The sequence below is a fragment of the Anarhichas minor genome, unplaced genomic scaffold, assembly GCF_050575085.1.
Source record: "Anarhichas minor isolate MPS153535 unplaced genomic scaffold, ASM5057508v1 ptg000014l, whole genome shotgun sequence".
Taxonomy (NCBI): Eukaryota; Metazoa; Chordata; class Actinopteri; order Perciformes; family Anarhichadidae; genus Anarhichas; species Anarhichas minor.
In genome coordinates, this window is record NW_027466460.1 from 2,612,327 (window position 1) to 2,626,519 (window position 14,193).

Genomic DNA, 14,193 nt, shown 5'->3' on the forward strand with positions numbered 1-14,193 from the left:
CGTTTTGTCTGTGTGTGTTCTGGCAAGAACAATGAAAGCATAATTCTGATGAGAATTTTCATGCAATTTCCTCAAAAAAAAAAAAAAAAGACATTGAAGCTCCTACCTTGGGACAAAAGTAATTTTGCCATTGACTGTCAATTATGCCATCTGGATTTGTGTATTCTAGTTGAATGTTGATCAAATCCAAGCCAAGAAGATCCGTCTCTGTCCTGAGTGAAATCCAACACACACACACACACACACACACACACACACACACACACACACACACACACACACACACACACACACGCACACACACACACACACACACACACAGAGAGAGAGGGAGAGAGACAGACAGCAGTTTAATACTCGGAAACAAATAACTCAATACTTTATTGCAGCAGGAGTCATTTCCTTTACTGATCATATTACTCATATTTTCTTTTCTTCACTCTTCTATTCTGCAAATAATCACAAAGCAGAGTGCCACAAGCTTGTATCAGCACACTACTGCCATCGTGCTGTCGGTTCTTTTTATTAGCCATGCTAGTAGCATGTATTCCCTGTTAGCAATCAGTCAGTCCGTCCAGTGGTTAGTCGTTCGGTCTGTCTATCACTTTGGTTCAGACTGAAATGTCTCAACAACTATCGGATGAACTGACATGAAAGTTGTTTCAGATATTCATGGTCCCCAGTGGATGAAACTTAATCTGGTGGTCCCCTGACTTTTCCTCTTGTGCCACCAGCAGGCCACAGTTTTCACTTGTCCTGTGAAATATCTCAACAAGATGGATTAAAGTGAGTTTCCAACATGCATGGTTCCCACAGAATTAATCCATCATGACTTCGGTGATCCCCTGACCTTTCCTCCACTGGCTCATTCATTAGTTGCTTAGCTACCAGCTGACTGGTAGCATGCTGGACATTTTTAGGGTATGAAATGAAGACCTATCCTGAAATATTAAGGAAATAAACAGCAAAAAGGCAAGAATGACAGGCTGACAACCATGAAATTGTATTTCTGGTTTTTGTTTTTCTATTTTTTAAATAACTTTTATGGAAAATAGATCCCACCTCTTTGATCACTCAAGTTTGAACGGAAGACTTTCACTGAAGAAATCTCCAGACAATTTCAACTACACACAGTTCAGGATAGATGATGACATTGATTTTCTAAAGCAAACGCAATGTTCAGCAGTACTTAGGAGGGTAAAGAGTACTACAGTCAGGTAGAAGTACCATTACCTTTTACTTATTTATTAAGCCATCCTATTTATTCATAGGATTTTGCATCTTTTAGCGCACTGACCCCACAAACTGTTATTACTGAAGGTCATGTTGTAAAGGGAAGAAACACCCACACATGGATTCATGCGTCAAAGAATTTAAATATTAAGTTGACTGCTGAAGACAAAATCCAGTCCATGGGAGTGAATGCTTATTATCTTTGCTACATGCAATGACATATGATGCAAACATAACACCTAGGTGATACAGGAATATAACAATATGTTCAGGAGGACTGTGCCCTAGCTACATGAACCTGTAGACAAAGCAGACACGATGTCACGGGGTGTGGTGGAGGACTCAAATGCAAGTCAGACAGAGTAGCGTGAAGCAGGTATTTAATGAAATCAACACAGGAAACTTAAAGGACACAACGGGGGATCCACGGACAAGAGACGAAGGGGAAAATCCAGCAGAATGAGGCGAGGCAGGGCAGGCAGACGGGAAACCCGGGAACAAGACGAGCCAAACGGGCAGGTAGACATGAAAATGATCTAGCAGTGAGTGTGTGTGTGTGTGTGACTGGGGTTTAAATAGTGGCTGCAGTGGAGTGAGCAGGTGAGAGAAATGAACTGACGAGGTGGGAGTGACTGGCAGGTGCCTTGAATAAACTGATTAGGTGAGAGATGGAAAAAACAGCATAATGGTGGCAGAGCTGTGACACATGACATGTTTACAGGTGAGGTCACCTTTGCTTTCACTAGCAAGGACCACACCATCCACAAGATGCATTTAAGCTATTTTAATAATGAAAGATGATTGGTGTGCGAGGCTTGAAACTTGCTTGTAGTTCGTTCATTTGCTGGCTGCGTTTAGGGGATGCTTCGGTATACAGCAGACCCCGTCAGGACGAGAGAGAGGAAGAAGAGGAAGAGAGAAACAAGGTGGGAGAGAGGAAGAAGAGGAAGAGAGAAACAGGGTGGGAGAGAGGGGTGCAGTAAGCGAGAGACAAAGAGGGCGGAAGGGTTAGTGGCACAGTTGAGGTGTGGTCCTGCTTCTAAAACTCTGCGAGATAACTTCAATGAAAATAAATAATTTAAATTAGAACCATAGACAGCTTCAGGAAGGAGAGAGATAGATAGATAGAGAGAGAGACAGACAGAGACAGATAGAGAGAGAGAGAGATCGAGAGACACAGAGAGAGAGAGAGAGAGAGAGAGAGAGGTGACAGGGCTATAACTGCCTCTTACTAATAGCCTACCGGTTAATAACGAGAGAAAAAAAATCTCACCACTTTTTCCTTCATAACTCTCTGTTGTAGCCAAGACATCACTTTTCAGAACTGTATTGCGGCCTGATCTCCTAATCACTGATATTATCTTTGTGTATGGGAGCAACTCAAGGCCACGATACATAAAATCACATGAAAAAATCACTGCAATGTCTAGATAAATCACCTATCCCCTATCACCTATTGCTTATCCCATATTGCCTATTACCTATTTCCTATCACATATTACATTCATTCATAACAAAACTGAGAGAAACAGACAAAGTGTATTTCTGTTTGTTATGTTTGTTTAAATTAACCTGTAATCTGCAGATTTAGCTGATGCTAATAAGTTGAAATAAGGTCAGAGAAACACTGGAGTAAAATACCATTTCACAGTTGTAAACATTAACATTCTAAGAAAACACTTTTTATCCAACTAATAGTCAATTGATATAGTTGATAGTTGCAGCCTTAGTACACACACTCGGTGTCCACAGCAGTACATTGCTCCCGTGCTGGTACTCCTTCCTGCTTCTCCAGACTGGGGGCGTGCTGACCGTCATACTGTAGGTACTTCAGAACACACAACAAACAAAAACTATCCCTTTAACCATGAACTTTGTGTCTGTTGACATCCTCTTGTGTTCAGTTACCTCAGTTTTTAGTTATTGCTTTTGTCTCCAACAATTAATGTTCTGTAGTAGTTAGCAATAATCTACTGAGTTCTACTCTTTGTATTGGTTTACCGATTTAAATCTAATTAGATTTTCTGTTCTTTTTTTTTTTTAAGCTGGTTAGTATATAGTAATTGTTTGTAATTGTTAATTAAAAAATAGCTTTTTTAGAAATTCTTGAACATAAAAATAGACACATATTGTATATCAACACAAGGCTTTAAACAGGGTTTGAACCTTTGACCGCTGCTGTTTTTGGATTAGGTTTGATGTTTACTTAGCAACCTATGCTGTTCTGTTGATGTTTTGATTGGTCCAAAACTGTTTCAAACCTTCAAACCTTACAATGACCTTGAAACATCAGGACCAAAATGTGGTCACCCCGGTTGTAAAGTGATGATAAAACTGATCTCATGTCAGTCCACTGAGTCCCCTCTCAGCTTTGCAAAGCCTGCTCTGGTCTTTCTAACAGGAAGATGTAGTTCCTCTGTCAGGTGACAGCACAGTCCTATTTAGAGCTGCTGTGTTCTCAATTGTTTGTTCCAGCTTCTTTGACCCGATGTGACGGCAGAGAAACGCCTTTTTCCCACGTAAAGGCTCTGTGTGTGTGTGTGTGTGTGTGTGTGTGTGTGTGTGTGTGTGTGTGTGTTTGGGGGGGGGGGGGGGGTGTATTTGTGTGTGAAAACACCATTCCAAACACACAAGCAGAAATACAGAATCAGGGGAAACGGAGACAGGACACTTACAGAAAGACAGAGGAAACCCACACAGGACATATTCATGTGGAACAAATTAGTGCAAACAGAAGCACATACACAAAACATGCATATGCATATAGAAACACATAAATAAACACATTGTTTCTTGTAGGAAATAGTGTGTGTGTGTGTGTTATCTCTGCCATGGTTGTAAACAGACTTACAGAGGCCCTTAAACACAATGGACTGCTTGACACTGTCTGTTTGACTGGCCTCTAATACAAAGGCCAGGCTCTGTGTGTGTGTGTGTGTGTGTGTGTGTGTGTGATGGCCTTGCTTGCAGCGAGCAGTCATATTGTTTCAGTCAGAGTGATTGTGTGGATATTAATTACTGTTTATAAATAGTACAATGGCATTTATCTTATTGCATTGAAGGACAGGAAGTGAGATAACATTAACATACAGTACATTTGTCGCAGAAGAAGAATGAATCCAACCATTGGACAGTAGTGCAGTTATAAATGTCATCTGTCTGCCACAGACTGTCTCTGTGTGTGCAGTACATGTACACGTTACCATGGTGGCCAACTTACTTTCATAAATACATGTTGCCTATACAGAGCACAGGTCGGTCACTACCTCGCCAGTTCACAATCAGCAGGTGGATTTAAAAGTAGTTTAGCTTGCTACCATCTCATATCTACTATCACGTAATCATGAGTTTGGTCCATTTGATGTAAGACCATACAGAACAGCTCAGGTGAAAGCTTTCTCACGAAAGTAACATCAGGTGGTTGTGGTGACGGAGAAGAAGACACTGGAGCTGACACAGTAGAACAGCTTATCAGGCACTAAATGTAGTGGTGACCTGAGGACGTGGAGAGGAGGGGGAGGATCACTTTCTGGTGGGAGACAGTTAACGAGTGGGGTGTCATCACTGCACCAAACGGGTTGTAGAGGTGGAGAGAGAGCTTTTTACCACCCGTCACTACGGACACCCGGGTGGGGGTCAGGCCACGGTTGTCAGCGAGGCCTAGTGTTGGTCCCATTTTAGAAAAATAGTTGGTCCCTTAAGCTTTGTTCGCAATTCAGAAATGAAAGGAAAGGAGCGATAAGCAAGAGAATGTGGAGTTTTTCTGATTTGACTTCCCATTTCCACAGATAGGGCTCAGCTACTGAAGTAGATACTGGTCAGAGGAGCTGAAAGAGAGTCACACAGAGCTCTAATCTTACAAATTCCCCCCTGGGGATGAATAAAGTATATATCTATCTATCTAATGAGTTTGCTCCAGTCCGGCCTGGTCCAGGTGTTTTCTCAGCTGTGACGTGTCTGATCCAGACCCGCCTGTTTCACGGTGTAGTTATGGCGCCTGGAGAACATGTGCTTTCACTGCCTGATCTTTCTCCATCTGGTCCGAGAGAGGAATGGGTGAAGACCCAAAGGGCTGATTCTCATTGTGTGATGAGACTTTGCCTGTTCAAATAATAAGAGACATCGATCATGATGGCTGCTTTGTCCACGAGGATTTGTTGGTGAGAAATTTGGGAAGTGAGTTTTTTAAGTTGTTTTGTCGAGTAACTTTCATCTCTCTCCCCCCTTCTCTCTCTCTCGCTCTCTCTCCCTCTCTCGGTCTCTCCCTCTCTCTCTCTCTCCCTCTCTCTTTTTCTTTTTCTCTCTCTCTCTCTCTCCCTCTCTCGGTCTCTCCCTCTCTCTCTCTCTCCCTCTCTCTTTTTCTTTTTCTCTCTCTCTCTCTCTCCCTCTCTTGTTCTCTCTCGCTCCCTCTCTCGCCAGGATCCAGTAGCTGAGGTGTGAGGAGGGTTAATGTGGGGATTTCCTTGTCCTGGTTATAGTTAACTGTTGTTGACTATTCATGTGTTGGCCCTAAGGGCCCAGTGTTCTCTCCCTTTGTCCCTTCTCACTACAGTCACCTGTTTTTTGCTGTCTTAGGTCTATTCTCATGCCTTGTTTTGCACCCTACAACAACCATGCACACACATTCATCCCTCATGTGCACTTACACCACAAATTAGATAAACTATCTTTTGTTAAATGTTCATCGTGGTGTGTCTCCTGATGGTTGTGGCATAAGAGCTGGGTCAACAGCTGAATAGGAAATCAAATCGAATATAAAAGCTATATTCCACATCTTTCGGGACTAATTCATATTATACATATACATACTAATTCACCCTATCCTGGAAGTATTTATATTTAGCTTCGGTTTATCCTGTATTGTGTTGACTGAACCTCATGAGATGAACCCACACTGCAAACTGGTTGTGTATTTAGGCCTGTAGAGACAGATTAGTTGTTGTACTTATGGGTAGTGGGTATGATGAAATGGATTTACTGAACATATTGATATGACTAAAGAGTTCTAGACCCTACTAGATGTAGAAAATGCTTGAAACGCATGAAATCAATTAGGAAAAGGTGCCAAATCCGTGACTTGGATCAGATTATCAGATGTAGTTATGAAGTTTATTTGAGAGCAATAAATACACATTTTGAACAGTTATCAGTATTTCTTTAAATTTACTTTATAGTTTTTAGAAATTAAAGTGCCATCAATTTGGTGAAGGCACATAATGACTTGTTTAGGACTTGACTTGGGACTTGTTGGTCTTAACTCCAGACTTGACTTGGGACTTGCTGATCATGACCCACTTGGTCTTCATTCAAGATTTGATTTGGGATTTGTTGATCTTCAATACCAGACTTGACTCGGGACTTGTTGGTCTTATCTCCAGACTTGACTTGGAACATGATTTAGGCTTAAATTATTTTGAACCTGGAAAAGGATTGGTTTGGGATGTGTTCCTCAGGTGCAGCAGAGTGTTTCTTGGTCAGTCAGTAGTTGAGTATTCAAGTTGTATACTGATAACAAATACCAGCAGTATTCTCAGTGAAGGTGTCTCTTATCTCTTTCAGGACTCTTCACCAAAGCCAGACATGGAGGAGAAATTGCGTTCAGCTTCCAGTGTCGATGAACTGATGAGTCTTATTTATCCGTCATACTGGGCCGCTCTGAAGTGCAGATCCAAACTATCTGCTGCCCCTCCAGCCTCCAAGCTCCAGGCTCGCCGACTGAGGCCGCTGGCTGATTCAGAAGAGCCAATATTCGCTGCTGCCTTCCTCAACTTGGATGTCCTGAAAAGTAAGTTTTCACTTTGGTTTAATATTATTTATTTCAGACTTGGTCATCTAAGCAGCTCCCATCAAGGAAACGTACTGCATCTAGTGCCTTTCATACAATTAGCTAATGAAGACTAGCCTATGTATATTCAGTAATACTATAAAGTTTTCTTACAAAATGTTTGTTTCTGCATCAGTAGGCAGACAGGCTATATAGACGGTATTTCATTTGACAGTGGACATGAGCTTGAGGCCCAATTCTTAGCTCTACACAAAGTGTAATCATATTTCCTATACACAGTGTGCTGGGAGAGTACACTTTTGATAGCCGATCACATTGGCTCCACCTTGATGTTGACAGTTTGGTGATGACCCATGTTGGACACTTGGGTTAAAAATATGAAATTCCTGTTGACCACAGTCCTGACTTGGCAACATTGGATTATACAAATGTAGAGACCACATGTTTGTGTATGAGTGTATTATATATGTGTGCCTTTGTGCACTGCTATCAATGTGTACAGCAGCTGACAGAAAAATAGACATGTTGCATGTCTGTGGTGGTCTGACCTTCTGTGTGTGTGCAGGTATAGAGTCGGAGTGGAGGAAGACTCAGTGCATGCCCAGGGAAGTGTGTGTCGACGTGGGCAGGGAGTTCGGGGCTCCCACCAACATCTTCTATAAACCACCCTGTGTGTCCGTCTACAGATGTGGGGGATGCTGCCACTCTGAAGACAAACAATGCAGGAATATCTCCACTGGTTACCTCAGCAAAACTGTAAGCACAGTCTTCTTCTTCTTTTCATTATGTGCTCAAATATGGATCAGCGTGTATGTGATCTTTGATGATTGATGATTTCATAAGAAAAGGTCTGGCTCAAAGGTTTGCCATTATTTATGGCCTGGTCATTCCAGGGTTAACCCTAACCCTAGCGCTGCATCAGAGGGGAGGTCATGAAATCATTAAATTAAAAACAGTATTTCCTAGTGGTGTACGGATGCCTCTTCACGGTTCAGCACACATGTGAATAATTACACAGTTTACCTTAACCATCAAAGTGTGAAATAAAGACATCGTTATCTGCCAATATTCAGTCAAATATGTGATCAGGACATCATTGATGTTTTTCTAGTCTCTGATGTCTGATAGTGTTACATTGTGAACAACTAATCCATGTTCAAATTAACAGAAGGAGACCTGCAGGCTCACACCTATGGTGCAGCTGGATACAGGTGGGGACCAGATAGAATACATTGCTTGCATTGGAGGCAGGTGTACTCTATCTATAACGCACACGTCTCTTCTGTCTGTCATGCTGTTAAGTAGTTTGATAATGGGACTGAGGAAAATGTATTCCTTCTACTAACAGTTTTGTAACCTGCACCTTTGATTTTCAGCTTCACTATCTGTGTCAGCCACCTCCGTACAAAACCATTATAAAAGAAAACATAAATCCTTCTTCAGTGAATTAGTGCTTAAATCTACAAAACTAAGGTTTTCCCATTGCAGCTCCAAGACAGGGCACTGACTGCCTATGGCATTTTACACTGTATAAATTAGCTTAGCAGCTTGCAGACTTTTCCTTTTACACAGCTCTTCCACTCTTACTTGGTTTAAGTCACTGCATCTCCCGACAGAACACCTCCACATTTGAATTTCAGCCTGCATGCATGTTTTTTTCCCAGCTAAACAAACAGTAGTATTGGTAGCGAGAGCAACAAGTTAGTGGACTGCTGGACACTGGCAAACAATAACGAAGAGAAAGACGACCGAGAGAAACTAATGCGACAGTACATGACAGCAAAACGCAGTAAAGACACCGAGCTGAAATGAAACCATCACTGTCACTGCATCGATACAGAATCGTCCACGTCTTGATGCAAAATATACGCACCTCTAATGTACCCATTACATTGCACACAACAATAATCACAACCTCAACCTTGGCAGAGTGGGTGAAATGGGTTTCTTTGGAGCCCAGGAAAGTGCAAACAAATGCACTTGCACCCACCTGGCACACAGCCAGTGTAACCACCAGCTCCTTGTGATACAATGTACTCTTGAGGTATTTCCACCACTCAGCTGTGCCTTGAAACAGAGGGCAGGTTCTTTCAACTGGTTAGTTCATTTCCAGGTAGCTGCTGTTAATGGACTGGCTCATGAGTGATAGCCTATTGTTTCAGCTCAGCCACTCTTTTCAGTTCCCATGAGTGTTCCAGGCGGCCGCGGTGTGGGCTGATAGCTCTTTTGTTAGATGTAATTTGATTTCAATCAGAGCAGGAAGTCTACTTGGGCGAGAAGTTTGGCTGCATACGTGTGTTTGTAGACCTACATGTGCAAATGCGTGTGTGTTTGTGTGTAAGTGTAAAATGTGTGCGTAGGCAGCAGAATGGAGGAAACTAAGGAGAGAAGAGGATCCATGCTCGTGCTTTGGTATGCACTAAGCTGTGTGGCAACTGGCATATTAAACCTGTGTTAATCAACAGTTGACATTGATTAGATTGAATCAACTGTTATTGGGAACTATTTCTACCTGTATGTGTCTGATAAACCCAGTGTATGCTACCTACACAGCACCAAATGGCAGACAGAAAAAGGTACCATCTAGCTAGTAAAGAAAACCAGATACCTAGCAGCTAAAGAGCTATAGCTTCTCCCAATGAAAATGATATTGGACTGACATTCATCATGTGAACACGAACACAATTTCAAGTGAACATGTTAACACCTAAGTTGGTGATATGATTGGGCTGTGTTTCTGTCAGCTTGTCTTTGTGATTTCCTGCCCATTGGTGGCCAGACATTGGCTCATGAAGCTTGACAGGTCTACTCTTGCTCAAAGATCTGCAGTTCAATCAAGAGAGTCAAGTCAGGTAAAGAAAAGATAATTATGTATATGCTGACACAGCTATTCTTAACCACTGGGCCATGGCCACACGTGATGAGTAAGACATGCTAACACTGACGTGCGCAAGGATATATAAAAAGGGCACCATTTTGACAGAATGATTAATCTCACTCACTATTACTTGATATACCGTTCATTCTAACACTAAAATTCAATCTGTAGAGTAATAGCAGGGCATCATTCCTCTTCATCTACTTGAAGTCTACTTTTAAGTGCGGTGGCTCTGGCTCTGGCATGGCTCGTCTCCATGACTCGGGAAGGACTCAGCCGCACATTTCTCTCGGCTGAGATAGACGGCATATCGCTGCAACGTTAGTCTTTTGGTTTAATTTAAGTCATTCATTATTTAAGGATTCTGTTATTCTAAAGTATTGTTGTCTGTATTGTTGATTTGTATTGAATAAGACACATTTTCCAAAAGGTTTGGTGTGTTTTATGTATTATGTTTATGTACCCAAGTTAAAAACTGAATACCCACAAATGGTGGTTGAATATTTGGGTCCAGCCCTATTCACTGGTAAGTTGGTGGCTGAAATTGATTTTGTGTTGTTGTTTTGTCCCCTACAGAACGAGCATAGCATTGTCATTGGAAAAGCAAACATCTTCAAAGAGTCAGTTAAACAGCAGACTAAAAAGTCAGCCTTGTAGCACATTTTGAAAATTGGACAAAGGTGTTTGAATGATTCTTGGACTAAAGGTTTATGCAGCATGCCACCCTTTAGTTTAGGCAAGAAAAAATTACGCCAAGCTCAAGGCTGAGAGGCTTTGGCCTGGCAGCAGTAACAAAGCTGGGAGTCTCCTTGAGGTTTCACAACACATTCTTTTACTCTGCCGGTTTTTCCAAACTGCTATTTTTGGCTGCAATCTCAGAGTACTGGCCAGAGTTTGAGATTTACATAGGCTTTATAGTACGTCATTCGAATGATGGTAGACTAGATTTACAGTTTAACTGAATGGTAATGAATTCTTGAATATTAGATTATCTCAAAATGGATGTAAGGAGAGGTGAAGAGTCAAATGTGGCTGTTTCTTTAAAGAGCGTTCTGTGGTTTGTTTCGTCATCCTGAAAATTTCATTGTGCTGATTTACTTTGGCAGTTCCTTGAAGAAGCTGGCAATCGTTGAGTTTCTGACACTTAGCAGGTAATAGAAGTTTGCTAAACTGTATAATTTACAATTTGACTGACTGTCAGTATCTTTAAGCGTTTATGCCTGTCTGGTCTCTGCATAAGGGTTTAGCTCAACACCTGCGCTGTCATCTATCTTCACTCTAAAGTGTAAAACCTTTTCTTTAACCCTCTGGTTTGTTCCGTCTTTCCCTCTTCTATATTGTGACTTATGTGTTCTGGTGTTGTCATAGTTGGCTGTGTTACCTCACATGCTATATTAGAGATATTTTATTTTTTGCTCCATGGGGCCCAACAATGGTAATGTCAGCTGGCCTGTCCCTCCTTCCAACGTTCCGGTGCAGAGCAAGATATCTTTACAACTAATTGCCAGATGGCAAAGAAATTAGCTTTACATATTCATGGTCCCGAGACACTGAATCCTGATGTTTTCAATGGCCTTCTAACCATTCCTTCAGCACCATCATCCGGCCAGGTTTTCCATACACCAACAATATCAGGCAACCTGGCATGGAATTTAGTGAGCACGTTCATGCTCCTCAGAGGAATAACCCTTTCCATTTAACTTTACACATTAGATACACAAACAAACAAAACAAATCCATCAGGGAAGATAAACTAAAATATTCGGGGAGAAAACAAGATTGCAAGATTGCACTCCCGTGCCGTGCAGTGTTACAGCACACAGCAACATGCTAATACCAGTTCAAGGATCAATAAAGTTTCATCATGTTTTCTTTTCTTCTGCCTACTTGAAGAGGATAAAACAACGGCAACACTGCAGTTTGTGTCGGGACTCAGAATTTTTTGATTTATTAAAAGACACTTGAGCAGTGTGGAGGAGTTCCATCCTCTGCAGGAAATTGATGCCTCAAAACACCAGAGCCTTGGTTCTAGTCAAAGAGAGGAAGCGTAAGTATGAAGAATTTTATAGACTTTCAAGCCAACCACAAATTTAAGAAATGTGTCCAGGTGAACTGACTGAGGTCAGCTTTAATGATATCCTCATTAGGATGAGAGGGAGAGAGACAGTTTAAGCTGCTTAAGAGGCTTGAATAGGAGTCATTGAGACTAATTAGTTTCTATTCATGCTGTTCAACTCCATGATTGAAAGAATGAAGTGGCTCTCAGGGTTTCTCTTCTATTCTGTACAGCAGCCTGTAAGTATCTTCATCAGTGCCATGTGAAATAACCAAGCCCAGCTCCTTTTTACACGTTCTGTTCTTCAAGTGGTAATCCTTCACATTCTCACGTATTGTATTCATTTTGAAATGTGCTCCTTTTCCCAGTGATTCCAGCGTCAGGTTGAACTCCAAGTTGAAGGCTCCATGTTGAAGGGTCCTTGTTAAAGGAATGTGTGAAATAGTGCCTTTTTGTGATGGACTACCTTTATTGACTGAATTCAAAGTCGAGGCCAGTTAAATGGGATGAAGTGGCATTCAGAACTTTCACAAAAGGAATTTTAAATATATTTAGTTATGACATGTATATGCCACAGACATATTATCATCTTATCAAGGTTTTACATCCAGCTGACATGGAGAATATTATCATTGGACCGGAGTCCTGGTGAAGAAAGTTAAACATCTAGACCGCTGTTTGTGTCCCGTGTGAAACCAAAATTCAAGCATGACTTATCTTAACTTTTGTTATGTTACTTATGTACTTAACTAACACCAGCTACGTAACAAAGATATTTATTTTACGCAACAAACTTAATTATTTTAACCCAAAACACAATATTTTCCGAAACATAAACAAGTACTTTTATTGCTTAAATAAACCTAAAAACTAAGTAAACCTATGTTGGTAGTTTATTTTGCAAAGGCACTATGCATGCAGAGGGGAAACTGACACGTTGTCCCTGACTCGTCCAGAAGTGACACTAGATGGGAACCTGAAGCGTCATAGTTTGAATCGTAGGGTCACTGACCAAGCTGCCATATATGACGAGATGGGAGTGAGAATGTGTTGTTCTGCTTCACTTTTATTATACATTCTTCAACCTGTAGGCAACGCTTTATCCACAGCTATCAGAATACGGCAACAAGATTAATGTCGGATGTACAATGGTGGGACAGAAAACAAGAATTTCTGATCATGAAAAGTCCACACTTATGTTGTATGGTGAACTGGATTATTTTAGGAACTTGTGGAGCCCTAAGAGACAACCTGTCCTGCTCACCTTGCGAAACATACAAAAAGTGCACTATCTTCCTCTGACTCTTCTCTCTTTTGCTCTTTCTGCAGCTGTTTGAGATCACAGTGCCGATCACCCAAGGCACCAAGCCGGTGACCATCAGTGTGGCTAACCACACGCAGTGCAGCTGTCTGTCCAAACTGGACGTCTACAAACAAGTTCACAGCATCATCAGGAGATCCCTGCCTGAGTAAGCGCTCATACTCAATGCATCATTCTGTCTCTGTGGATCACACACACACACACACACACACACACACACACACACACACACACAGTTCTGTCAGCTTTGCACACAGTATTCAGACCCAAAGGAGACCTCTGTCTGACGCCTGTCTCAGAGCTCTGTGTGTTTGTGTGCACATAAAGAGTGTATGAATCTATTGTTACGCTGCCTCCTGTGCTGAGTGTGTATACAGGGGGTGTTACTTTAGGAAACACTTTTCAGAATAGCTCTTGTTAAACTTCACAGAGCCATGACATGTGTGTATGTTCCTGAGTGCATACCTGCATGAAGCACGCTGTGAGTTATGATCTCTCCAGTCAGGATCCCATGAGGAAGTGGTTCATGTTCTCCTTTTTGCCATGTGTCCTGAAAACAGAAGGATGCAAATATACTATAGTTGGTTTGAATGTTCTAGTCCATTCATTAACAATTATGCCTGGTTGACATAACTGCTAACAATTGGCCTCATATCATCAATTTTCATACAAAGAGAGTTCTCAGTACAAGTTTGCCCATGCTGTCTTTTGTCTCCTGTTCAGTTTGTGATCTTTGTGATCAGGATGTGTAGCTCAGTGCAGATTGTCCAGTTTGGTGACCCCAGGATTGTGTCTGAGGTAGTCCTGCTTCATTGGCGGTTTGCAGCTGAACGTGAAGCAGCTTAGGTCATGATACTCCGCCGGAAAAAGGTGGAGGGCGAGGTTGGGAACGAGTTTCTGTTTCTGAGTTTAAATCTCTC

At 41.7% G+C, this 14,193-nt stretch overlaps 1 protein-coding gene across 1 annotated transcript in view; it reads left to right on the top strand.

Moving 5' to 3' along the window:
* The window catches only part of vegfc (vascular endothelial growth factor c), a 48,616-nt gene that overhangs the window by 19,367 nt on the left and 15,056 nt on the right, over positions 1 to 14,193 (top strand). The window contains exons 2-4 of the mRNA XM_076092038.1: positions 6,793 to 7,018; positions 7,584 to 7,774; positions 13,282 to 13,421. Of these exons, the coding sequence (XP_075948153.1) occupies positions 6,793 to 7,018; positions 7,584 to 7,774; positions 13,282 to 13,421 (557 nt within the window). The remainder of the gene's footprint in view (positions 1 to 6,792; positions 7,019 to 7,583; positions 7,775 to 13,281; positions 13,422 to 14,193) is intronic.